This window comes from Colius striatus, chromosome 5 (genome assembly GCF_028858725.1).
Source record: "Colius striatus isolate bColStr4 chromosome 5, bColStr4.1.hap1, whole genome shotgun sequence".
NCBI classification, from domain to species: domain Eukaryota; kingdom Metazoa; phylum Chordata; class Aves; order Coliiformes; family Coliidae; genus Colius; species Colius striatus.
The window spans coordinates 16,960,051-16,987,429 of NC_084763.1; the positions used below are offsets into that span (position 1 = coordinate 16,960,051).

General features: G+C 38.6%; 1 protein-coding gene across 1 annotated transcript; it reads left to right on the forward strand.

Moving 5' to 3' along the window:
• The first annotated feature begins 65 nt into the window (after positions 1–65).
• AZI2 (5-azacytidine induced 2) lies at positions 66–27,326 on the forward strand. Its single transcript, XM_061996675.1, has 8 exons — positions 66–288; positions 9,625–9,854; positions 12,931–13,056; positions 13,401–13,500; positions 15,721–15,869; positions 18,597–18,658; positions 21,981–22,096; positions 24,914–27,326. The coding sequence occupies exons 2-8, from the start codon at positions 9,630–9,632 to the stop codon at positions 25,300–25,302; spliced, it is 1,167 nt and encodes a 388-aa protein (XP_061852659.1). The 5' UTR covers positions 66–288; positions 9,625–9,629; the 3' UTR covers positions 25,303–27,326.
• The last annotated feature ends 53 nt before the right edge of the window (positions 27,327–27,379 follow it).

Sequence of the window (27,379 nt, forward strand, 5' to 3'; positions counted from 1 at the left end):
CGGAGCTGCCTCTCTCCTTCCGGGAGCAGCGGGCACCCAGTGGAGCGAGAGGAGGGACCGACGTCCGCGTCACGTGAGGCGTTTGTTGACTTCCTCGAGAGGCGGGGAAGGGCCTGGCGCCCCGGGGACTGCCCGCGGCGGCGGAGGCCGGTACCGCGGCCGGGCCGGCGGAGCGGAGGAGATGGGAGCCCGAAGAGGCCCGAGCGGAGACCACGACGGCCGGCGCTGCCTCTCGGCCGAGGTGACAGGCCGTTGCTGACCCGCCTGACCCGAGCGAGGCCCGGAGAGGTTGGTCCTGGTGGGGGGAGTGGCGGCCGGGCGGGGGCTGCGGTGACGCGTTGCCTGCGGGCGGCTCCGGCTCAGCGGCCTGCGTGTTCTGAGGGGGCCCAGGGGCGCTGGGGAGCTCCCTGCACCGTTGCCCGATGTAATAGGACTGCCTGCCCTCTGTCCGCCGGTTCTGGCCGGTCTTTAGTTTTTCTTATAAAGTAGTCGTTCTCGAAGGAGAGCTGGTTGGTAGAGGCTTAGAATCATAGCATCTTAGACCGGTAGGGCTTGGAAGAGACCTCTAGAGATCATCGAGTCCAACCCCCTGCTAAAGTAGGTGTGACCCTCGATCGGGTCACACAGGAACATATCCAAGCTCTCTTCAGGGAAGGAGACACCACACCCTCCCCGGGCAGCCTGTGTCGGGGCTCGCTCACCCTCAGAGTAAAGAAGTTTTCCATAAGTTTAAGTGGAATTTTTTGTGTTCCAGCTTGTGTCCATTACCCCTGGTCCTGTCACTGTGCTTGTGTGATGTCCCAGCCTGCCTTTGCTTTGCAGGCAAAGCGTTAACTGCGTAAAGTGGGGGCATCCTCATTGAGAGATGGTGAGCATAGTTTAAAGGTATTGCTAACAAGTAGATAGTGGGTCTCGGGAAATAAAACCAGTTAGAAAGCTGCATCTAATTAAGCTAAAAACCTGGGTGTTTTCTTAGAGCAGCAATTTGTATGTTAGTACAGGGGAATCTGGCAAAAGACATGAACAATGTTGGAATAATAACATAAGATGTGGAAATAAACATGGTGAAATCCTGGAGCAGACAGGAATGTGTGTGTTGCAGGCCATATTGATTTGGAAGAAGGGATTACAGATGAGTGTTTAGAGAGTTTTATATGCTAGTGATCCTTTTAAGAAGTTGCAGTTTTAAATCCCAATGTTTCACCTGGTAGGGAAATGCCCCTGATGTCCTTAAATCTATCCACCAGGAACTTAGAGCTGAAAGTGGGTTGGACTGTGAACTATTCCAGTGAGTGGTTTTAGGAGCTTTTACATTTCATGAGGAATCCCATAATTTGCCGCCTGTCTTGCACTGTGTGTATGCAGTAAAATCAGCATGCTGGAAGTCAGCTCTGGAAAAAGCAGAGTGATAGGAGGATTATTGTCACAACAGTCAAGTCTGTTCTGGGCACCAAAAGTCAGGTGCTGTTCTGAGAGAGAGTTTTCTGAGAAGTACTGTTTTGGGCTTTGATTTGGTTTTCAGTATGTCTCTTTTTCTATATGACAAAAGCTGAAAGTATGAACATGATCAGGTCAAATACATGAACAAATGGTATTTAATATGCTCAGGGTGGTTAAATAGAATAACTTCATCTCTCAGTGTTGGAAAAAAAAGTGTAAATGAAGTTGCAAATCCAGTAATATTTGTCCTTATAATACCAATAGATTGAATTGAGGATTCTGGTTTATTACTTGAAAATGTTAAATGAGGTATGTCTACTTAGGAAGGTGAAAACTGTTTCCTAAAAAGAGCAGATCTGTTACTGCACATGCTATCCCTCTCTGACTCCTTTAGAATAGATTTTGAAGAAAATAAGCAACAGGTTAGAAGTAAATGGAATAAAATGCAGTGTGGATTTAGCTTTTGATGTATGTTTTCATTCCTTCGCAGGTATTTTCTAAGCAGAAGAAGTCTAGATAGACAGTCTGCATTCAATAAAACAGTTACAATGACAATGAGATCCCGTTTGTTAAAATCGTGATGACAGGATTAATACAAGAGTCAGGATAGTAACTAGCTGGGCAGAAGTTAGTGGTGGGTTCTGCCGAGGGGGGAATTTTAGAGGCTCCATACATACGGGATTTATCCACAGTCAACTGTGCAATCAGTCTTAGGATTTTGCTGTACGTGTATGCTATAATGGCATATATTAACTATTATTTACATGATTTTATAATATTTTCATAAAATGATAGATGCTACTAAAATTTGTCAATGCATTTGAAATCAGCATAAGTAGCATGAATGTTCAAAGTCGTCCACTTACAAGCTGCTAACAGGAACTTGTGTTTAAATGGCCTGGCTTGTCTGAAATAATGAGATGCAAACCTGAATATAAAATCATAGTGTTGTAGAATAGCTCAGGTTGGAAAGGACCTGGAAAGATCATCTAGTCCAACCTTTTGTGAAAAAGGGTGCCTAGATAAGATTATCTAGCACCCTGTCCGGTCCTGTCTGTAAAACCTCCAGACATCCTGTCAGCAAATTGCAGGATGCCCAAGGGCCATCTGTGCAACTGTGTTTAACTTGCCTTTTACTGGCAGGTGAGGTAACAGGTGAGGTATGTTTCTGGTTGAATTAAAAGTTAATGGAATGATACAAGGCTTTCGTAAGACCTTGTTACTGAACTTGTGAATTTATTGAACATTAGTTAACCTGACAGTTACATTGAGCGGGAGGAAACTTATGACTGGGAGGGAGGACCTACTGTTTGTTTGACAAAAGAAGACCAAACTGTCTTAACTTTCATAAGTAGTTGTTCTTTATAGAGGCTTTTTTAAATGGGAAGGACACCAAAAAAAGTGTCTATTAAGATAATACCCAGTGTTATCATGAGAACATATGGGGTTTTCAGAAACCATTGAATACACCTATATTTGGTGCTAGAAAGCCAAAAAAGCCATCCTGTTGCTACTTGTGTTTCTTTGGCAGTGTTGTTTCTAATCAGTTTGAAGATTAAACGTAATAGTTTACACAGAATTATATGATGCTGAGAGGACAATATTTAATTGACTCCAACTGTTGGGATTTTTTTCCCCTCTCTCTTTTGATAGTTGTCAGGGTAAGTGGTAGTTGTGACAAAATTCACAGAAAGGCAAATTAAATATATTATGTTGAGGATGCGTAGGGTTTACAAATCAGTGATGAAGATGCTGGAGTATGAAACTATTTGGAGAGAGTAAAATTTATCAAACAGTGTTGTCATAAAATGGGCTTTTTAGTACTTTTCTAGTTCTTCTGAGAGTAGGTTATTGTAATAGAATAGCTTGAGATTAAAAAAAAGTTGCCTCTTGTATCTAAGGAGATTTTGCTTGGCTCCTCTAGCTTACCCACATGTTCACAATAGATGTACTCCAGTGATCTGTTCTGTGAGCTAAGAGATGGTAGCTTTCCATTTCCTAGCAGGAGCAAAACGAAAGCAATTTGGAGATGCAGTTTGCCTGTTGTGCTGACGTAAAGAGCACCACATTTGCTGAAGCTGCACCCTTGTATGTGTGGGCTCTTAGGGAGTACTTTGGAGCTCTGGACTTTTTCCATAAGGAAGGATAAGCAATGACTAAAGCTGGCAGCTACTGAGATGTGTGTGTGCATATCTTTTGCTCAAAAAATGGAGCAAGTGACTGTAAAAAGTGATGTCTCTTTCTATAGAGCAGCCTGTTTGTGACTGGAATCAAAGCAAACCTAAGATTTCTAAGGATGAGATATGATAGAATGATAGATGCTTGAAGAGACTAGAAGTCTTGCTTGTTTTGTCATCATGTATTATGTACTCCATACACTGGAGTATTTGATGCTGACTGCAGGAATTCTGTACTTTTCATTGCTGTGCTGGAGTATCTTTTAAAAAAGAAGAGCAGTACAACTTTTCTGAAACGAAGGTGAGAACTGCAAAACACTCATTCAAGATTCCTGTGGATCAAAGGCATTCCTTGAATTTAATGTTTTATGTCTATGTGCATATATATACTGTTCTATGTAAGGAAAGGTAAACCAGTACAAAAATTATACTCCTTCTGTTAACAGCTGGAGACTCTTCATAGTACCATTATGAAGTCAAACCCCTCAAGTCTGGAAGGTGAACAAAGTTAAATGATTCAGACTCTCAGTAGCCTGGGGAAAAAAAATCAGGAAAATACCATCTGTAAATTATTTGTACTTGACATTTGGAAATATTTTGAAAACAGTTCTCTTTCAAATCAAAAGATGGGACAAATAAGAATCTGCTTAATATTGGAAGAAAATTAATATAATCCTGCTCTTACTGTCTCTCTTCCTGATCTGAGAATAAGATTAGCATTTCCAAGTCCAGAAATCTTTTTGCACAGCGGTCTGTTTGCTATTAGAGCCTCTGCATCCTGTGTTCCTTGTATGTAAAATGTGTTTTATATTTAACTACCTCCCATGGTGTTAATGACTAATATTTGTAAAGCTCTATGAAGAGAAAAGCTGTATTTCTGCCAAGCATGAGTAAGAAATGCGAAAACATTCTCAATATGTTTAATAAATTAAATCCTAAAGCTGTTCTTTAACCTACATTAAGCATCCATGAACAACAGAAGTAGTTTCTAGAAACCATTCTTTTCTGCAGTGTGTGAAAGAAAACTTGAGTGTTGCCATCTCTTCAGATTCATATACTTAAGAACAGTGAATATAATTACTCCAGCTAGAACTTAATACTGCATCCTGTCAACAGTATATTTGAGTTGGTTGGGGTTTTAAAAAAAATATTAATTAATACAAACAGTAGTACTGGTATTCATACAAATTTTTAGAGGAAAGTAAAGGTCAAAGTCAGTTCAAATAGGCCGTTTCACATGTAGATCATTCAGAAAATCTGAATGTAACATTGAATACTTTGTCACTGACAAAAGTATCAGGAGTTAGTACCTGTGGTAAGTGGGATTGTAAAGCTTGCTTAAGTGGGCAGACATGGACGTCACTTGTATTCATAGACATTAACTTGTCTGTATATTACTTTAAATATTTCAGTGGGAAATACTTCACTTTAACTGGTTACTCTACTACAGATTATTTCATGAATTGCAACTCCAGAGAGATCAAAATTCACTTAAGTGTTTCAGAGTGACAGCTCTGGGGCATTTGCAGCAGCACATACAAGTGTGGCCTTGAACTGGAGAAGCCAAACAAAGGAAAACAGGGGCAAAGGTCTGTGGTTGGACTCAGTGAGCCATCCTGCAAGCTCTTCCTGGGACTGTCAGATTTGAGGAGCCTTAACTTGGGGAATAATCTAATGCACGTATTGTGTCAGAAAGCACTTACTTGGTTGTTGTTTACAGTTTGTATTTTCTAAATGATGAAATACTGAAAAAAACCAAATTTTTTATTCCTGTCCTTAAAGAGTAAAATTGAAGGCTACACCTGTAGTTGGGAATTTCTTACTGGTACAACTCCATTTTGTAAGATTTTGTCTTTTAAAGGTTTTGATCTTTATCTCTTTTAATATCACGAGAGAGCTGCTTCTGAAGAAAGAAGTATTTGTAAGCATGCTTTCTCTTTCTTTTTTCTTTTTCTTGACAACAAAACAAAGAGCTGGGTGAACTATGCGTTTCACCATGGCATTTATAGAACTGCTGATCTTAACACTGTTTAACAGTCAGGTTTTATTCTTTGATGAGCTTGTATCTTTTATTGGCCTTTTAGTATGAGCTTGGAGGGTGCCGGAGAAGTAACTTTGCACTGATTTCTTTCTTTGGAAATACTTCAGAAAATTTTTTTTGGGAGGAGAGGGTTTGTTTTCTTTTTTTACATTGTGTTGTGCTATTTAGATAATGTAGCAATGCTGCTGTAATTTTCTGTTGTGACTTTTTCCTCATGCTCCTCTACTGTATACTGCAGTCAGTGGTGCATATAATACGACTTTGGAGTCATCATACACCTATCCAATATGAAAGTCCCAGCATTTTTTTTTCTTAGGAAATGCCTATCATATAGTTCTGTAGAGTTCTTTAAATACGCAATAAAATCAATGTTTAGACTGATGTCTATTAATAGAATTAACTGTTAAAATTATTTTGTATTGACACAGACCTGAGAAATGCATTTTTTCTTCATTTTTTTTCCCCATCTATAAATTTCTTATGATTTTTTTCAGTTTCTATAAAAAATTAACTGTTGTGTTTTGAAGAATATTATGGGAGAAAATGGGGAGCTGTTTAGGATAAGATACATACCGACTTTTCCTTTCAGATTAACTGACAGTAGCATCATGACATCTTTTAGATGGTTTACTTTGGGAAGAAAAGGAGTTTTCCAGTGATGCTTTCCAAAAGCAGAAATGTCCTTGAGGTGGGGGGAAATCTCAAAATACCAACAGCTTTTTGTTTTCTGACTGTTTATGCTGTGGCTTTTTGAAGTCATCTTATGCTAAACTTAGTAACCAAATATTTACATTATTGTATTTCCTTTGTGTGATGCTCTAAAATTCTGTGGTGTTCGGTGGCATTGAAATGTCAATTTATGTAAATATTTTTAAGCGGTGTCTCTCTGAAGTCTCATTTTCTTTCCATATTGTTGGACATGATGACAATGGTGATGTGAATTGTGTTTCTTGTAAAACTGAAACAACGATGTTGTTTTTATTGTCATGGCAGTGTAATCTGGTGTGTGAATATTATTAATACTTAATAGAGATTATGAAAACCAAAAATAAAATATATACTATGAGAATATTATTGTGGTTATTTTTCACTTCTTGACAGACTGTTGAGCTTTTGTACAGAGAAGCATGTGACCTTTTTTTTTTTGTTGTTATTAGAAGCAAAAACTATACCATTCTCTTGGAATAGCCCACGTACACCTTACACTGGCTTAAGTGAAGTATTGCCACTTTGCCTCCAAAGTGTTCCAGTATCAGATCTGTTCTCTAAAAGGAAGAGTTGAAAGGAAGGTGTTTTACTTGGGTATCTGTCTCTGAGGCGAGACACTTTTGTAGGCAGTTTATTGTCACTTAGTATGCAACAATATTAGGCAGAAATGTGTATATTGGTTCTTTCTGAAACAGTTCTTGTGTGTGAAAATCTAGAAAAATGTATTCAAAGTCTTTGAATTATGTGGAATTGCATGCTTATCTTCTAAATGGCAACCAGTGTTGGTTTACAGGGCAGCATCAAAAAACCAGAGTTGAATAATCCTGTAAACTAAATAAGAGCTTTCAAGTAAAAAGATGTTCACGTAACTAGTCCTCTTAGTAGGTGCAGGTTAAGTGCGTACCTGAGTTCATAAAGTAGTGTTTGTGTGCACTGAGTCTTACTTTGGAAGATCTTGTTCTTTTGGCAGCTCATAAAGTCAGTAAGTTTTAGTTAGCAAAATAGAGAATAAATATGGTTTCACCTTCTGATGTTGTCTCCTGTTTTCCCTTATTGCCATCTCCTGGTGGAACTGATGTGTGTAAGGAACAAGGAGTGTGTGATGCTCAAGTTTAGGAGCTATAGGAAAGTGTGAGGATAAAGATGTGTTTTATGCACAAGGTTACACAATGTGCTGCTTTCTTCAGGAAAGAACGATAAGCTGTGACACTGCTTTAATGACATTGCGTCTAGTGTTCAGAGAAAAGGAGATGTGTCGCCTTTTGAAGGCAAGCTCTTGGAATTTGATGAGCGACAAGACATGCAGGGCCAGGAAGGGAGGAGGAAAAGCTAGTATGTTATGCTTATTTTAGAACACAAAATGAGCAATTTCTTTGGTCAGTTAATGCAGTTTGAATGATGTAGTGCTGTTGGTCAAAGTCACCTTGTGCATGGAGTGATATGATTCTTGCAACGAAAGAAAGGAAAAGGTTGGTGTTTTTTTTTCCCCAAGGCTCTTTCTACTTAAGCATGAGGCAAAACAACAGACAAGGGAAGCTTAGGCTACCAGTTTTGTTAGAATGCATCAGGCAGAGTACAAGGTATCTGTTTGCCTCCGGAAGATAACCATTGAAAGGACTTCAATTTTGGTTTGCAGTTTTCTTGTATTTTTTTTCACCGTTGCAGCTCAGTTGCCGTCTATTTAGTATAAACGAGCTGTCACAGGTTTTTATCACGATGTCTAAGTGGCTTGGACCAAATGGAGACAAATGTGACAACAGCACCATTGTTAAGTGGTAGCTGTACAACAGCTCTTCATAATGCTGCAGTCTTTGTAGCTTTTCCACAGCTAGCATCAGGAGAGAAATCTGACCACATAGATAAGCTCTGGGGCAGTTGATCCCTTTACCACTTAGTATCACTAAACAAATAGAATTCTAGTTTGAAATTAAACAGCAAACATACAGTATAGGCAGCAATTGTGGCCGTTGGGTTCCACCTACTAATGCCAGCCTTTCCTGATGATCAGGTCAGTTTTCTGTTGAAATAGCTTTTTCCTAGAGCACCAGCTGTCATTATGCTAATTTCTTCTGTTTCAGTATTTTTGTTGGTTCATTAGCTAGGAACCTAAAGATTTATTCAAGGGTATAAAACAGAAAATCTACTTTTGATAGAAGTAGCATTTGTAGGGTTGTTTTTTCTTTTAAGGGGGAAGAAGTATCAGTTATTCTATAGCATTTTTTAGTATTGCATATAAATGCAAGGAATCTTGATCTTCTTAACTGAGTAAGAATGAGCTGTGTGGTGGGTTGGGTTTTTTTTGGTTGGTTGGTTTTGGGGTTGTTTTTTCATTTGTTTTTAAATTAAACCCCTGAACTTGTAACCTGGTAACTAGTAACATCAAGTAAAATGCTGTTGTGGTTTTCCCTTTTTGGCCTGGAGTTCAAGAAATTATATGGAATTTTTTAAAGGTCCTTTTTCTTATTGAATGATTTTCTGTGCTTAATTTATGTGTTGTAACAAAAACTCCATCTAATGATTACATTTATCATCCAGGTGGATTTGCCTAGTATTTTAGGATGATACTTTTCTTACTGTCAGATTATTGTTGGTTTACTCCATGCATGTTGAGGCAGATCATGTTATTCTGTTTTCACTTTCACTATATTTGCAGTCAAGAATTACTGTAATTGTTGTTCAGCAGGATGCTTTCTACATAAAGAATACTTAGTCATGTAGCCTCTTTAACAACTAATGCAAGTGCCCTTAATATTACATTCTAAAGTTTGGGAAAAGTATCAACATTTGCATTTAAGAATGAAGGCAATTTGTCACTTGTGCCCAGGAACCAGAGTAGTTGGTTGATTTCTTGCAACAGTAATCTCTTTTGCTGCTCAGTGCTGGCTTGCAAAATCTCTAATACAGTACTCTTTTGGAGTTCAAATACTTGGTACTAGCCAAATTCTAGGATGGTGTTAAGCCTTCATAAAAATTAATTTGGGGGATTGAAAGTCTGCCGCATACTCAGAATATTTTTATAAAGCAATAATGAAAGATGCTTGAAAGATCTTGCAAGAAAGATATTTTCTAACCAGTGTTATTTTCAATGTAAAGTGGATTTCAGGATTTTTCTGCAAGACTTAAGATATTTCCTAATTACTTGGTCTTGTCATACTCAGACAGAAACACCCTGCAGTATTTTGGAAGGATTTTAGACTTGAGGCTCTTGATGCATTTGTCTTTGTGAAAACTTTGCACTCATATCTGTCTTTTTAACAGCTGTCATGGAGGAGTTGGTAGAGGATGACATCTGTATTTTGAACCATGAAAAAGCAGACAACACTCATAAGAGAGATGGGGAGATTCCAGTTTCATCTTACAGTGGAGATGAGTCTGTTGCCTCACATTTCGCACTTGTCACTGCATATGAAGATATCAAGAAACGACTAAAGGAGACAGAGAAAGAGAACTCATTCTTAAAAAAAAAAGTGAGAATTCTAGAAGAGAAGGTAAGAAGAAAGTCAATTTACCACTGCTAGTAGCAGCTACTTTTTTGGTCCTGGCTGAGTGATGGAGCAGATGGTTTGGTATTTAAATTATGTACTTAAAAATAATTTCCAAGTTTGAAAGTTTTGGTAAATTGCTTTAAGTGAAACACAATTTGTTCCTCTGCTAGTCTAGTTCCATCATACTGGTATTATTCATTCTTGCAGGCGGGTACGTGATACAATGCAGTAGAGCCCCGCAATGACACTAGCTTTAGTTCAGAAAGACAAATAGTTGCATTGAATTGTTACTCTGGTTCATCTGCCTCTTTATGATATTTATGAACTTGGGTACATGTGACTTAGTGTTGTTGAACAGTGAGGTAAATTGTCAGATTCTATGAGCTGTCTATCAAAAGAATCTCTTGGCATCAGCATACTGGGATGATAAATGGTTAAGATGGTTAAGAATGGCTAGCTAGGTGTAGCTAATAGCAGTCTCAAACATGAAATACAAAGTTGCAGTGCTTAGCAGGTGTTGGCTGGCTATTTTTTTTGATGCAGTAATTCTAAAATGTTACTGAATCCAGGAATTTGGTTTATATGCAGTTTCTCATGCCCTAAGTCCAGGAAAGTTCATTAAAGCTAAAACTTGACCACAGCACAGGGTTTTCTTCCTGAGTAAACAATGCAATTGTTAAACATATATTCATCGTTCAGCAATGTCTTTATACTGCAGAAGGTCTTGACTTTCATAGATTGCTTTCTTACTAATACAAAATGGAAAGATATATCCTAGAGTTAGAGCTAAGGCATTTATTAGGGTTTAGTCCTAACTACGTGCTTACAAAGCATATATTCTTTTCTGGCATTAGAGTGAAGAGCTTGAGTCACATTTGCTACAATTTTGAAAACTTATTCAGGAATTCTTGGTGACTAGTTTTATGGGATTACCTTTCTGTCAAAACACAAAACATTCTCACCACTGTGTTTATATAAGGTCCTGAAGGGATGATGGGGATAGGAGTAGAGCTCTAGAGTGAATATTCTCTGAACCATGCTCAGTATAACATCTTTGATGTGGTTACTCAAAATCCCAATAAACAGGATTGACTTTTACAATCCCTTTGAGTCTTTTGTCTTTTGGTTTGGCCTGATTCAGCTTCATTGTCTTGAAGATGATACTTTGCTTTCAATAGAGAGAACTTTTGCTTTAGTATGTGAATCACAGAATGGTAGGGGTTGGAAGGGAGCTTGAAGATCAACCATTTTTTTTTGGGCACTCCTACCATCTAGAATCCTGTCCCATGAGATTCTTCCAAGCAGGTCTTTGAAGAGGCCAAAGTCAGCTCACCTGAAGCCCAGGGTCAACTTGACTTGGTGTCCTGCTTTTTCCATGCAGGATCTTGAACTCTACCATCTCATGGTCACCCTCAACCACACCTTCTTTATTTGTTAGCACAAAGTCCAGCAGCACATATCTCCTTGTTGGCTCCTCAACTACCTGTGACGGGAAGTTATCGTCAACACTCAGTAGGAACCTCCTGGACTGCGTGTGCTTGGCTGACTGGCTTTGCTAGCAAATGCCAGGGTGGTTGAAGTCCCTCATGAGGACCAGGGATTGTGATTGTGAGGCAGCTCTCAGCTGTTTGTAGAAGGCCACATCCACTTCTTCCTGATCAGGTGGCCTGTAGCAAACTCCTAGAAAGGTTTCTGTGAGAGAGGGGCATTAAGAAAGCCCAGACTGTTAAGTAGCAGAACTGACTATCAGTCAGTCTTTGTTAGCAGCTAGTATACCTGTATAAGAGGTACATGGGCAGTTACCCTTGCTGACTTTTAAATGTCAAAGTGTATGGAAATTTCCAGAAGTTTGGTAGGGCTTATGTTCTGTCTTGAGTGGCTTTATTTGGGGGAGGAAAATGTAAAGAATGAAACTCTAAATGAGTAGTATGCATACTTGGAGGGTCAGTACAAAGAGTAGAGGGGCAGAAGCTTCCTGTCTTTGTGGCTTGCTTTCCCATACTTTCTTTCAAGCAAATACTTAGGAAATATTTAAGGTAGATACATAAATGTTACTACTTTGATTTTTTTTGATACATTTTTGTGTGTGCAGCTTTTAGATTTCTATCTAGTTTCTTAAAAATTGTCACAAATATCTGTTATGTACACTGAGTGTTTTTAAATGCCCCAATAATTTCAATCAAGTATACAGGATAAACAGGATTAAATGGATAATGCAACATTTAGACAAACAACAAGAGCTTTCAGTGTGAACAGATGTAATTTGATTTAAATCTTCTTGCTCTGTTATTAAAAATACCAAATCTATTTTAAATCTGAGTCCTTCTTTCTGACAGTCTAGTTGGTAGTGCTTACTCCTTCTCGCTTATCTTTGGCCTTAGCCAGCAACGAGATAGTGGTGACCTAGAAGTTATTCTGCTTTGGCTTTTCCCTCATAAACACATGAGAAAAAAAAATCTTTGTTTAAATTCTAAGTCATTAAAAAAATTATGTTCCATTTCCTCAGGATTTTCTGTGTTGTGTTCTTTGTATGCTTAAAACTCTTCTTCCAAAAAGCAGTTTATACATCTCCAGATCCTGGAAAAAATATGATTAAATAATTGTCAGTGTGAGCAATTATGACTTGTGGGTAGTTTTTAAATACTGATTACAGTCAACTAAGTACCATGAAGTATGGTTAGAGATTGCAGAATTCCTAAACACCCTTCCACACAATCACAGAATGGTAGGGGTTGGGAGAGACCTCTGTAGATCATCCAGTCCAACCCCTCTGCCAAAGCAGGTCCACCTAGATCATGTCACACAGGAACGTGCCCAGGCAGGTTTTGAAAACCTCCAGAGAAGGACACTCCACACCCTCCCTGGGCAGCCTGTGCCAGGGCTCCCTCACCCAAACAGTAAAAGAATTTTTCCTTACATTTACTGTACTTTAGTAATGTATTTGATTATTTTCTAAACTAAAAAAAAAAAAAAAAAGTGCTGTCAGTTCAGTGTTGCAGGCTGTATTGCTGCACTTCTTTAATTTGGAGTTCTCGATATAACATACAAACCTTATTTCTTACATCTGTGAAACTTGCAGCTGCTTGGCTCGCGCCGGGAAGAGGAGTGCAGTTCAGTTGGACGTGAGCAAGTGAACAAGGCATACCAAGCCTACCGAGAGGCCTGCATCGACCGAGATAATCTGAAAAGCAAACTGGAGAGAATGGTATGCCTTTTCAAGGAATGGCTTACACCCATGTTTTATAAGTACTGCCTAGTTAGTGAATGTTTACTGAAGAATCATTTTATTTGCTGAAGATCTGTGGTATTTGTTTTATCACTCCTTTATGTTTCCAAAGTACCTCACATTACTTCATGCAGGAATAACAATTCTAAGTAGCTCAGTTTTATTATAGTGCAAGATTAATGCTGGTAAAAAAAAAAGGAAGCAATATTTTTCTTTATTTAAAAAAAAAAAAAAAGTTGAAATGCCAGACATGATAGAAAAAGGCTTCACAAATGGCTTGACTATTTTTTGGTTGTTTTTTTTTTTTTTTTCTCTGAAAATAGATGAAAGAAAATGCAGAGTCCTTGAAAACTCTGAATGAACAGTTGCAGTCTAAAGAAGTAGAGCTGCTACAACTAAGAACTGAAGTGGAAACTCAACAAGGTATGTGTTTGGTTACTTCATCTTAATGCATGTTGAATTGTCTTAATGGTTATATTATGATCTCAAGGCATGAAGAGGTTTAACCCTGTACAGTGGCTAGGTAAGAGAGGCATATAGCACGGTGAGGTACTTTGAGTTTGTATATGTATTTGTTTTTACAAGTGGGTGATACATGTTAGATTATCCTAGGCATGGAGATTCATGGTAAAGATGTGAGGCTGTTGCGTTCTCCATTGTAGATTATTTAGCAATTTGAGAAATGTGCAGAACTTACAGGCTAGTTAGTCATGTGCATCTCTGACCTCCACCACCTTTTCCTCAGAGTGGGTTGGGGACATGCTTGATTCGAGTATCAAACCCTATTCAGTTGATACCACTTTCTCTGGTACCTGCAGATGATCCCGTATATTGCTTTGTCTTTTTCTTAATATGTGGCAAGAGAATAGCAATAGCTGCCATTGACAACAGTTACCTAAAGGGCTGGGATATGAGGAAAGCTATGTAACATTATGGAAGAAAAAAATAAATCTTTATTAATGTAGTTACACGAAAATGCCATCTGTGTAAAGTTAGAGATATGGGCCGGACTTCAGATTCTGTACAGATACAGTCATTTGAAGGGTGCTTGTAAATATTGCTATGCTTTAATTGGATTACTTCCAGGAAGACCTCAAACATGTAATGCACTACTTTAATTACACAAGTTTTTAAACCTAGAAAAGAATAAACTTCATGTAGTAGCAGTATCATTGTTGAGGACCTCGTTGTTTAAGGACGTAAGAAGTGCAGTTTGTAAGAACTCTGAAAATATGGTGCTTTCAAGCTTATTCAGTAATCAATTTTCATAGAATGGTAGGGGTTGGAAGGGACCTTTAGAGATCATCTAGTCCAACCCCCCTGCAGAAGCAGGTTCACCTAGATCAGGTCGCATAGGAACATGACCAGGTGGGTCTTGAAGACCTCCAAGGAAGTAGACTCCACAACCCCTCTGGGCAGCCTGTGCCAGGGCTCCCTCACCTGAACAGTGAAATAGTTTTTCTTATGTTTAAGTGGAATTTTTTGTGTTCCAACTTCATCCCATTACCCCTTGTCCTGTTGCTAGCTACTATAGAAAAAAGGGATGTCTCAACCTTCTGATACCCACCCTTTAGATATTTATAAATGTTAATAAGATCACCCCTCAATCTCCTCTTCTCCAGACTAAACAGCCCCAGTTCCCACAGCCTTTCCTTGTATGAAAGATGTTCTATACCCTTGATCATCTTGGTGGCCCTGCGCTGTACTCTCTCCAGCAGTTCCCTGTCCCTCTTGAGCTCAGGAGCCCAGAACTGGACACAGGACTCTAGATGAGGCCTCACCAGGGCAGAGTAGAGGGGGAGAAGAACCTCCCTTGACCTGCTGCCCACACTCTTCTTGATGCATCCCAGGATGCCATTGGCCTTCTTGGCCACGAGGGCACATCGCTGCCTCATATTTAGTTTATTATAAATCAGGACTCCCAGATCTCTCTCTGCAGAGCTCCTCTTCAGCAGTACCTTGTTTAAGAAAAATCAGTGTTTCTTAAGCTTATTTAAACTCTTAAATCTGGAAATGAGTGTATTGTGCAGTTGAAGACTTGAGGGTTTTCTTCCTGACATATTATTTCTTTTCTTGCTGTCTGACTAGTGTCCTGCTACTGGTTTGATACTAGGATAGTTTTAGGTCATTTCTTTCTAGAGACCATGTGAACTCCTTCTGTCTAATAAGAAGATGTATGTAATTCTATTTTAGAAGCTTTTGTTTTGATTATATCTTTTGTTGTTCTGTTTGGAACTTCTTGATATTAAATTTGGAGAAAACTAAAGGTAAGTTATGTAACTATACAAATCTAAGGGGAAAAGGGCTCGTGTTTTCGAAGTGTATAAGTATGCAAGTTGATGTCTATATTTTGTGTTTGGCATTATCTGATTTTTTTCGTGCCTTTTTATGCTGTTCCTTCCTTTTCTCCAGTGTGTTCTGGAAAGTAGGGCTTCATGCTTGAAACTCAGAAAATAGACCACTTCTCTGCCAGCAACTTTACCAGTGTTAGTGTTTCTCTGTTGTCACAGACTGCAGTTTCTTCAGAATGTACAGGATAACATTTTTGTATGGCATGAGCTGGTTGAGGTGAAACCTTACATATTGAGTTACATTCCTTGAACTGAGACTGAAATCTAATTGTCTTGCTTGTCTTCTTTACAGTGATGAAAAATCTGAATTGTACTCAGTCCAGCTGGGAAATAGAGAAGCTGAACAGTGACCTGAAAGTGCATAGTTTGGAACAGGATCTAGAAAAGCTCAAGCAAGAGTGTAACAGTCTCAGAAACGAGTTGCAAAAATGCAAGCAGAAGGTACTTTCATTTTTAAGAAATGTTTGTATTGATAGTTCATTTTAAATCCCATGCTCAAGCAAAATAGAGAGGAAACATATAAAGTGTATTTTAGAGCAGAAGAGGAACATCTTAATAAAATTAACCTTAAATATTCTCATAGGCTGTCTTGCTTTTTGAAACTAGTAATAGGGTTCCCAGGGAAGTCGTCATAGCCTGTCAGAATTCAAGGAGTGTCAGGCCAATGCTCAGTCACAGGGTTTAGTTTTAAGTAGTCCCATGAGGAGGAAGGAGTTGAACTCAATGACCCCTTCCAACTCAAGGTATCTTATGATTCTACATAATTTAGAATTCCCAGACATTGCCTTTATAACAACAGAAAATAAAGCTTTACGATTTCCTCAAAGTAGCCATTCACAGCAGAGTGTTCTATGTTAGTATTTGTCTTGGTCTTGACTGCGTAGGAAGTTCAGGTAAAACTGGGTTGGTTTGGTTGGTTATAGAATGCTTATGTTAATAGATATCATGAACTTTGCTTAAAGAACTTTAGCATTTTTCTTTAGGGTAGTTGCATGAAGCTTGCCAGGAAAGTACCTCTTTTGGTATCTTTCTCTGCCATTTCTGGGACAAGCAGCTGTTGTGAGGGACTCTAACGTAGATGTTGTTAGCATCTCAAAAAGAAAAATAAGATAGCTTAACAGTAAATAAATTGATTAAGTTTAAAAACAAATCCCCCTTTCTAGTGCATGTTCACTGCTGTACAGTCTTACCTTTGAAAGGTACTGTGGCAGTCTCTAGGACCCTGCAGTCACATTAAAATGACACAAAAAATTTGATTGTTTGAAGAGGCAGACTTCATCTTGATTCACATAGTATTTGAGTCAATATTCAGCGTGGGTAAGACTTTCAGATAGAATGCATCATCTGTGGCCATCATCCTGCCTGCAAAGCGGATTGGCATATTTTCTTCTGGGCATATTTACATTACTACAGAAATGCACTTTCGAAGTAAATCTTATAACCAGTTTTATTCGGTGTTCTTTCCACTAGGTGGGGATAAAGCACCTTGCCTGGAAGGCAGCAAAGGGGTTTTGTTAACCTCCCTTACTCTGGGCTGTTGTTTTAACTTGTATCTGTAATTATTTTAGGTGTTTACAGTAATTTATGAAATCTCAAGGCATACTGTAACTTGTATGCAGTTCTGGTATCTTCAGGTAACTCTGTCAGATACAGTAACAGGTATATAAGTGGTTGAAGATTGCAGATTATATTGTGAGAATGAATGTTGCTAGGAAGAACAGACTGAAATAGCAGTTGTAAGGAATACTAGACATGGCACTGTTTAAATAATGCCTATACCAGCAGCTTTTGTTGCAAAGGACAAATGGAAGGGATGGCTTGCTTCTTTTTTAAATATTCTTCTTGATCCTGGTAACTGCTGAATATAGAATCATAGAATGGTAGGGATTGGAAGGGACCTTTAGAGATCATCTAGTCAAACCCCCTGCAGAAGCAGGGTCACCTAGATCAGGTCGCATGGAACATGTCCAGGCGGGTCTTGAAGACCTCCAAGGAAGGAGCCTCCACAACCGCTCTGGGCAGCCTGTGCCAGGGCTCCCTCACCTCAACAGTGAAATAGTTTTTTTCTTAGATTTAAGTGGAACTTTTTTGTGTTCCAGCTTCATCCCATTACCCCTTGTCCTGTTGCTACCTACTGTAGAAAACCCAACCTCCTGACACCCACCATTTAGATATTTTTAGATAATTAGATATAGGAAATGAAAAGGTGCAAGTGTTCAAATGTAAGGTAATATGGCACAACATTGGTGTTTTTTTAACTATGAAGTTGCATCTCTGATGGGTGGGGGTGGGACAGTCCTCAGGAGGGGTAAAAATTGTCAGGTGAATTACAGAGAAGTGTGGTCAGTGGGCAATGACAAGTCAGCATTGTTTCAAACCCAGCTGAGATTTTAATTTTTGCTTGTTTTGAAAATAACTAACGTGTGTTTTCTACTTTAGGCAACTCTATATTTTTTTCCTATATTTAGATATTCAGATTTTGCACTGTAGTTGATGCAGTGGGTACATTATTGACAAGTTCCTTGAAATGTACATAGGCTATCATGAAGCCACTGTAAGAACTTTGACTCGAGGGAACAGTAATAGAAAGGGAACACAAAGAGAAGGGATATGAAGTGGAGCTTATCACAGATCAGGGTCTCACAGAAACATGACTAAAAAAGCGAGTGCTATGTTTGGTTTGTTAAACAGTCCTCTTGCCTTCAGTGATGCTGCTTGTAGACACAAATTTAAAGCAGTCTTCTCGACTCAAAGGATGGATGAAGTGTTTCAGTATAAAGGTCTTTATTTTCTGAGGCAGGGAAGGAACAAGAGGAGAATGATTACTCTTTTTTTTTTTTAATGGAAGTCAAAAGCCTGTATCAATTTTTGCTTTTCAAAGAATCACAAAATTCAAGAGCTCAGCTGTTTAAAAAAAAAAAAAAACCCAAATGAGAGAGCAAGCATGGTGGTGGCTGAGCACTGCTATGCCTTCGTGTAAGTAGGTAGTTTAAGCATTTCTCACTGGAAATGCTTAGTTTAAGTCACTGTGTCTGTTTTGAAAACCCCTGCAGCCAACACACATGAGAACTACTTCTGAATTTCAATATTAGTGAACTTACAGTTTCATATAGAATAGAGTATCATATGTTCATTCCTTCTCTATTGTCTCCTCACTCTATTATGCAGGACCAGGTTCAAGATGAAAACCCATTAAATGGAGATCTCTATCAAAGGCAAGACATCCAGAGGTATGAAAATCAAATGGCTTTCATGTTTTGTTTTTAGTTTACAGAGAGACAGTTATTTGAACCAGTAAATATTCTTGCAGCCTGTTCAAATGTGTTGTTTCAAATTACATAATCTAATTGCAAGTCTAGGTATACTGATTTAGCAAGATTATTGACATTCCTTTCCCTTGCTACACTGGGAGTCCAGGATAATAAGAAAACATTTACATCTTCAGGTTGTTGTAGAGAAAATGACAGTGAAATGATCTTGAATTTAAAAATCAGATTTTTAGTAATTAGTTGACTTGAGGAGGGGGTAGATAAATTTCCAAGTCTCATCCCAGCTATAGAATATCTTCATTCTACATGAGGGGAGGTTTCTGTGTTTGCACAGTTGATGGCTTCCAACCTCTTGCGTACTGTTGGAAGATACGTTCTTAATGCAGTGCAATAACATTTCTACTAGAAGACTTTTTAAAGTATTTATTTTTTGTATTGAGGAGCCATTGTGTGATCTGTTAGAAACAGTGATTTTCCAGAAAAACAGCAGAAAGCATCTGCTGTTGTTTTGCAGCCATTCAATTAATAACTGTGCTTATGATATAAACTCCTCTGTGTTCCTGTCGAGTCTTTGTGCCATATTAGGAAGCATATATAGCCTTTAATTCTTTATGTAAAAGAAAATTCATGAGTGTTTGGAAGTTCTCAAACGTTTGGTCTTGCACAAATGAAATCCTGACTGCATCTCTTACACCCAGTGGTGCCCGTTGGTGTACTTACACGAGTTTCCATAAGAGGGAGGAGTAGCCCTTCGTAACAACAGATTGTTTAGCAGGACATGATGATACTTACTTGGAATATTGAGGAGATGGGAAAGGAAATAGGTCACCGAAAGAGAACAGTACAGATGCTACTTTCCATATGTTCTCTGGTGTAATGATACTGTACACACTGCATGCAGATTACACTTTCACATTGACTGGATAGCTAGCTCACTATCCCTTTTTCTTGTGGTTTCTGCTGGAGCATCATAGCAGTCTTACATGCCTGAGAAAAGGTGTTATCTAAAGTACAGCAGTTATCTCTTTGATTTTTTTAGAGCAGATTTAGTCCACCAAGTGGCATTCAGGTGGCAACTGTCTGAATTAGCATCTGTACAGTATAATGTTCGTTGTAACGTGACATAAATAATGAATGCGTAATGTGTACAGAACATGTAAGCCCACCCAAAAATCTCTGGGAAAACACTTAAGAAAACTTCCTATGTGAAATATTTGTTGTAGCAAGCAGTCCTGCTGTTGATGGGAGATGGAGGCATTTGCAGTTCATTAACTTTTTGGAAAGTAATTATTTCACACTTAGCAGCAGCCTGCAAATCTGACTTTCAGTTGGTGGCTTGCAAATCTACATTGCTGTAGCTTTAGACAGGCTGTCATATTCAGGGTTTTTATGACATGGTAGAAGACAGTATAGGATAAACTTCCAAACACATGGAATCCTTGGTTTTCAATTACAAATGTATTGAAAATTCGGCTTTACAAGAATCCAGGTCAGTATCCACAAGAACAATTAAAGATATGGTGGTGATTTAAGTGGAACTCTGGTACCTGCATCACTGCAAGTTGCTTTTAAAAGCACTAAATGCACATTGCAAAACTTACCTAAGCACTTTCCTTCTGTTGGTGCCAGACACTGAGCTGTCCTTCTATTTACCAGGTCTGTATTAAATATTGGATAGTTCTGTTCTAACTAAAGTTCATTTGATCTTATTTTTGAGACCAAAGTGTGTGGATAAATGAAATACGCTTGCCACATCGACTAAATTGTCATGTAAAAAAGTTCAAAGAGCCATATGGATTCTGCAGTCAAAGTGCCACAAGTTAAGCTGAACTTATGGAAATTTTAATTTCCTATCATAATTGCTGATACCTAATTCATTACCTATTCAACTGTCAACTTCCTTTGTTCTCTAACAGAGTTTTTGAATCTGAATGTTTGTGTTCTGGGGAAATATTTCTGTTTAATTTCTTTGTTTTAAGGGAACTCTTAGCCTTACCTTGCAGAACAGAATAGCTGTTTCTCAGAGTACTTTTTAACACATTCATGTATGATGAATTTCCTGACAGAATGGTCCTAAATTGCTTGTTTGGAGCATAGAAATCTGTAAATATGCATGTTTAAAAGTACAGGTGTTACATAGCTTAACAGTTCTTGGTCACCTCAACAGTAGTTTGAGGTACCGAACTGTTCGTAAATAAACGTCTTTTAGGTGAATATAGTGAGGAGAAGAAAGAAGTATTTTGAAAAATCTCATCCATGACACTTGTCCTCAATAAATGTGTTTTAGTAGAATGCTTAGCATTAAAAAAAACCTTAAATTGTTTCTTTCATATTGAAGTTGAAGTAACTGCATCCTTATGTCTTTGAATGCCAAGGATTAATCAATTATTAATCAACATACATGTGGTGTTCAGTGAGCCTCTGCTCTGAATTTTACCAGGAAAAATACAGTGATGCCGACTTCTCTGATTTATTTTTTGTTGTTCTTCATTTTCTTACCAGCTATTAACTTGAAACTTCAATGTTGGAACAGTGTTGCCATTGCTAAATATGTTGTTTCTCATGTTATGCCGTCTCATCGGAGACTAAATTGGATTGCAGTTTTTTTACACTGTCTGATGAGGCAGTGTATTAACATAAATTAGACAACTTGAACATGAAAATATGTTGTATATTTCAGTTTGGTCTAGGTGTGAGTGCTCAAATTGGATCTTGAGTATCTAGTCCCAATTCATTGTAGCCAAATGAATGATGCAAAGACCCAAATATTGATTTTGATTTAATAGTTAAAACTATGATCAATTAACATTACTAGGATCACAGCGTATGATGGTGTGTGCGGTCATTTATCAGAAGCCATTCAAAGTCATTATTCTGCCTTGTTTGCAGTCTAGTGTCCATTCAAGTTCTCTTTTGTAAAGCATTCCTTTGAGATTACTGATTTTATGGGAAGACAGTTTCAAATAATGAAACTGGAGAATATGCTTCATATTTCTTTTCATTTGAGGAACTTGAGCAGTTAATCATCTAGTATGTTAATATATAATGCATTCTATATTGTAATATGCAAGAGTGAAATAAAATACAAAGATCCATCAGTGTAAGACGATTGTCAGTACTGCTGAGTTCATTTTGAATCCTAGTTCTCTACCAAAATTTGCAGCGTATGTCAGGCAAAACCAAAGTTATTAACAGGTAATGCTTGTTAAGCATGTTAGCAGGCCCCAGTACTGCCTTGGAGGTGGCAAATACTTAACTTTGTTTAAAAATTGTGTTTTGAAAGCGTGCAGCAAGCATATCGGGAACTGAAGAGAGAAATGTCCAATTTGCGTCTGGTGAGTGACAAGCAAGCTGAGGCTCTGCGGAAACTGAAAACACACCCAACAGCCACCAAGAAAGGCGAGTCAGTGTTTGCAGTTACAGACCTTACAAACCGTTGATTCAAGCTGTACCATTTTAAAAAGAAACCAGCTATCATATCTTATCAGAATCTCATCAATTGAAGTTGATAAGCCAGACTATATTATGGTTCCAGCCTACCCATTTTCTGCTTTTGCTTCTGTCTCATACTGGTCAACTTCACACATAAAGGTGTTGCTGATGTGTTTTTTCTTCAGTACTGTATTCTGTTCCCCTTGTGGCTTTTTTCTCAGTCAAGTGTTGCTTATGTGCACATGGCTGAGGTGTTAAGTTTACTTGTATTTGACCTTTTACCACAACTACTTCATATTAGGGGGGAAAAAAATCAGAAAAAAAGAATTTTTTTGTAAGCAGAGTCTTATTTTCCCAGTATAGACCTTATAAAGTATTGGTCTGGCAACATTTTCAAATCCAACTTCAATAGACTGAAATTCCCTTATTGTTGCATATTTCTTTATGTTGCTGTTAGAAAAGTTGTCTTTTATAGCAAAATGCTACCCAAGATGACGTTTTCTCAATGTCAAAATAAGTGGAGTTGCAAAACTGCTATTACATGGCAAATAATTAAGGGGAAAATAATTTCCACATAAAGTATGAATAATTTCTGTAAGCAGCTCGCCTGGTGGTTTTCTGATTTCATACATATGTGTCTCTCAAGGCAAATGTTTGAGGAGAGAGGGTTCTCACTCTGGTGGGGCCAGACTGTCAGTCTGACTCTTTACTGCAGTGTTTATTTCCTTTCTTTTCTGCTCACTTCAATTGTGGTATTTACTGTGTTCAGAATACAGAAGGTGCCAGAGAAAGACTGTGGACTTGGTTACAGTATAGAGGTGACAGTCTCTGACATCCTTGTCCATTATAAGACCAGGATGTTTTCTTTCCAAACAGCTTTGACTGGCTGGGTGAGGGTAATGATGGTATTCACCTCCAGGTCAGTCACTGCCTTTGTGGCCAGCAGTGGCTAATGGTCAATCACTGGTACTTGGCTGATAAACTATCAACAGGTTTTGTAGACTTGGTCATATTGTTACCAGGTGTGCCTCTGCTCCTACATTTCCAAGATACATTGGACAAATAACTTCAGCAGAGAAAATGGGAACTGAATGAGTTTTTGATCCTAGAGTCCCTGACAGTTTGATGTGGCCATGTAGTGTCTTTCTGTCCTTATTTTTAATTGGGAGTTATCTCTTACCACTACAAAAGTACTGATTTTTGTCTTCTGCTTGGTGAACACTGATTTTTCTGCAGTTGTGAATGCAGTTGTACATCTACAGCTATAAAAGGCATTATTGATTGTCTGGGAAAGAGTGGATTTTCACCTTTCCCTCTGTAGGCTTTTTTCAGTAACTTTTCAGAAGCATGTGAGAGTGGACAGGTTTGTCAGAAATCAAAACTCTATTGTTTACTTGGCTTGCCAGCCACACTTAAGAATACAATGCAGATATATCTGTGGTTAAATTTGTAGAAAAATCTTGGCTTATACAAAATATGGGTAGAATTGACTTTAAAACTTCCACTTCCTATACCGGTTGTACTGGCTGTTTCACCACATACAGACTCGTTGCCATGGTAAGAGGTGCCTAAAGGTGCCTAAAGTCTGCAGAACACAACATATTCATTGCTCTGTGTGTGCCATTACAGTATCAGTTAACATGTGGATCCCACTTAGCTGTCAGTCACGTGTGGAGGTGTTTTCAACAAACCTGTGTCTGCATTTTGATTTTTTTCTCAACCCATTTTCAGTGGATTCCATGTTTATTGAACTTCTAAACATCTGTAGACCTCAAATTGCTTTTCTTGGCTGTCAGCACAACGAGCCCAAATCCAGTGCCTCAGCATGTCTTTTGGATACGAAGCCTGTGCTGTCAGAAAGTGCTTTTGGCTGCCATTTGTTAGATGGGCATTGCCTTTTACTTTCCAGTGAGAAATGGAAGTTGTGTTCTTGGACCAAGTTATTGGCTCTTCTTTCTATCCCTTAAGAACTGAAGTTACATATCATAGTTTTCACTCAAGATTCATAGCTGTTCTAGAAAACTACCTGTAAGATGTTTGTTTAACTGCAGGAATCCTTAATCTACTCCCATTATATGTTCCGTAAATACAACAAAATGACCTGGTTGTATTTGGTCATCTGTCCAAGACACGCTTTGAATGTGCAGCTCTTTCAGGTAGATGATGTTCTGTTTCGAAGTTCTCCCCTTTTCTCAGCATTGTTTCAAACTCCCCTGGAATTTTGGCTGGCTGAATATTGCAGTCATATTGCTTTACTTTTAGAAGTATGGCAATAGTGGAGCAGAGAGAACCTGTGAACACCCCGCACTTCTACCTTACTGCTTCATGGACAGGCAGAAGTCGGGTCCTTGGCAGCCTGAGAACAAAGCTTAAGAGCCAGTGGAGTAAACAGAGGCATCATCTGCATAAGTAGAGTTCTGAGTCTCATTGATTTCTCCAATTGTGTCAAAATCCTCTCTGTTTCAGGATTCATTCCACTCTTGTCCTCAAATAGATCCACTAGTCCACTGTGTTTTAAGTGGGAGCTGGGAGGTTTCCTGGGAGCTGGGTGTTTTTTTGGCAATTTGATTTCAGGATCATTGGTTCACCTGGCAAAATCAGACTGAGGAGGTTTTTGTGTTCCGTTTGTAGCTTCTAAGTAGTTTCTGGAGTAAAATACAATCCAAAAATGTGTAGCTTGAAAACATTGGGCTTAACATCCCTGCTGTCCTGTAGTACATTTAGAGCATATGAAACCTGTTAGATAATGTCATTTTAATACTTTGTTTAATCTTCTTTCTTTAGCTCCCTCTTCTGCACCAGTACAATGTGTTGACCTGAACATTTCAAAGCCAAATCTGACGACTGGGGTAGTCTATAAAAAGCACTCGCAAAATGAGAGAGTACCCTGCGACGCTGTGTCTCCTCCTCTGCCCAGAGATGTAAAAACCCCATCTGAGAGGGTGCCTCTACAAGCATGGACAGATGAGAGACCCATTCCAGTTGATGGCAAAATGTTTCAGGAACACCATTCTTATGGAAAGAGCTCTCTGGAAGATAATTCCTGGGTATTCCCAAGTCCTCCAAAGCCTAACGAGAATGTCTTTTGGGAAATGAGAAATAAAACAGTTTTGTCAAACTGTCCAGCAGATTACCTGGATCAGTGTAATCAAAACTGTCTGCACAAGAGTTAAACAATTTTTAGAATGAACTGAGATGTTTTTAGGATGATTCTGAATAGGCACCTTAAGGCTTGAACTTATTTTAAACGGGAAGAACAAATTGCCTGGAATGTTCTTTCTTTCTGTAACTTTAATTCTAGTTCTGCAACAGAAAGCCCAGTCTTCCTCTGCTGTAAATCAGGAGTGAGTTCCTTAAGTCAGAGCTCTGCTGGTATAACGTCTAGCACGTTATAGAAATCTAGCACGGGGCTTAGACAGTCTCATACTGCAAATGGCAAAGAGTCGCAAAAGATTTCACTGGAAAGTGAGTTCTTGGAATAAAAGAAAATAATCCAGGTCTGTATTTGTTTGCTATTTGTATGTTATCAAGAAAATACTTGGTATCCCATGTTGCAGTTTGTACCAGCTCAGAGCTTAGTTTTTGACAGTGCTTGTTTCAGAGTCAGACATAAAGTGAAGAATTGTATTATCCCTCCCTTCCTCCTTTCAATTAACTTTCCGATTCCTTGGGCTTAGAAATGCGTTTTTATGTAATTCTTTAATGAAGAAAGGTGATGTTTTTGTGGGGGTTTTTGGACAAAATCTTTATTTCTGTTAGACAGTGGCAAGATAAAACTCACTCCTGAGCTGTCCTGTTGAGATTACAATTCACAAGAAGGCCCAAAATGGAGCAAAGGTCCATTAAGTGATGCTGCTGAATGCTGTGGCTGCCAGACGTTCAGCTCCCTCCCTATGGTTTACGCTGCAGGAAGCTGAATTCATTCAGTGCTCGACGGTGCCTGCCCCAGGATCCTCCTGTTCCCGCTGCTTGTCTTCCCTGGGCCTCCTTTGCACAGCACCAGAGCCAGGGCTTTTAATTTGTGTGGTGGTGAAGGCTACTAACTTCTCTTATATTACAGAAACAAAGCCTTAATTTACTCAAACTAGGTGTCTGTAGCGTTGGTGATGCGCGTCACAAGTGTTTTCGTGGTATGTTTAGGTATGCCACTGAGAACTAGAGTTATTTGAATTGCAACTGCCTGCTTTATAGATGATGGATGTTGGAGTACTACTTTCAAGGCCAAGAACTGTTTTTAGACAAATACAATTTATGCCTTTTTTATAAAGAAACAACCAAACTGCTCTGCTTCATATCTGGCTTAATATAACAGGGTTACATGAAATGCCTTGACTGCTTAATATGTTGAAGAAAAATGCTTCGTGGTTTAGATCCACAATACCTGACTTGTAATGTGTGGGAAGACACTTCAATACATCATTTACAGAGGGGTGAGTGGATGAGTAAAGTGTTCAACTTCATGGGTCCAGTTTAAGATCAGTGTAATAAAAATTAATTTCACAGCTATTTAGTAGCAAATGATCTTAAAATTACTTGCAAGTTCATGGGGAAGCTATGACTAGTGTAGCCACACTACTGATGGGCTGTAAAAGTGACTGAGGTGCCACATGACACTTTCTTCCCAGTGGAGTAAGTACTTTGTATGATACTCCTTGTCTACTTCTCTTTCAGTTTGTCTATCAAAGTTGAAAAAAAGCCTTCCAGCTACCTTCTACTGTATTAGTGAAGCGCATACATAAATAATGTTTCCCATTCACCAGATATTGTTTTATCTTTCTATATCTTGCTCACGTATCCCGGCTCGTCTGTGATTAATGGAAATGGTGTCAGATGCTGGAATTTATTCTGACCAATGAACACGGCTGACTCAGGGGAGCACAATCTCTTGGAAAGTAATAGAACAAAACCCAATATGCATAAAACAAATCCAAGTCGCTAGGCTTGTGCTGATAGAACCAACTACCTGTGTAATAACAAAGCAGCAGAAAACACTTCTCATGTGGCTGCAAGAGCTATATGGTACCTGGGTCTGATGCAGCTTACTTTTGAGGGGTTCTCCACTTCAATGTTACAGAGGGGTTGTGTGGTTTAAGTAATGTACATTATCCAACAGCCATCAACATGATTAATCCTTTGATTTGTGCAATGAAGGAATTCTACTGTGTAAGATTTTCAAATAAATTTATTTTTGTTTGAAGTTGGTTTCACTTACAAGTCTCCTTTCTGTATTTGGCACAAAATTGTTTACTC

Coding starts and splice junctions, on each gene's coding strand:
- AZI2 (XM_061996675.1), top strand. CDS start 9,630: ATGGAGGAGTTGGTAGAGGATGACATCTGTATTTTGAACCATGAAAAA. Junction 15,870..18,596: donor TGCAAAAATGCAAGCAGAAG/GTACTTTCATTT, acceptor TCTATTATGCAG/GACCAGGTTCAAGATGAAAA. Junction 18,659..21,980: donor CAAAGGCAAGACATCCAGAG/GTATGAAAATCA, acceptor GTGTTTTGAAAG/CGTGCAGCAAGCATATCGGG.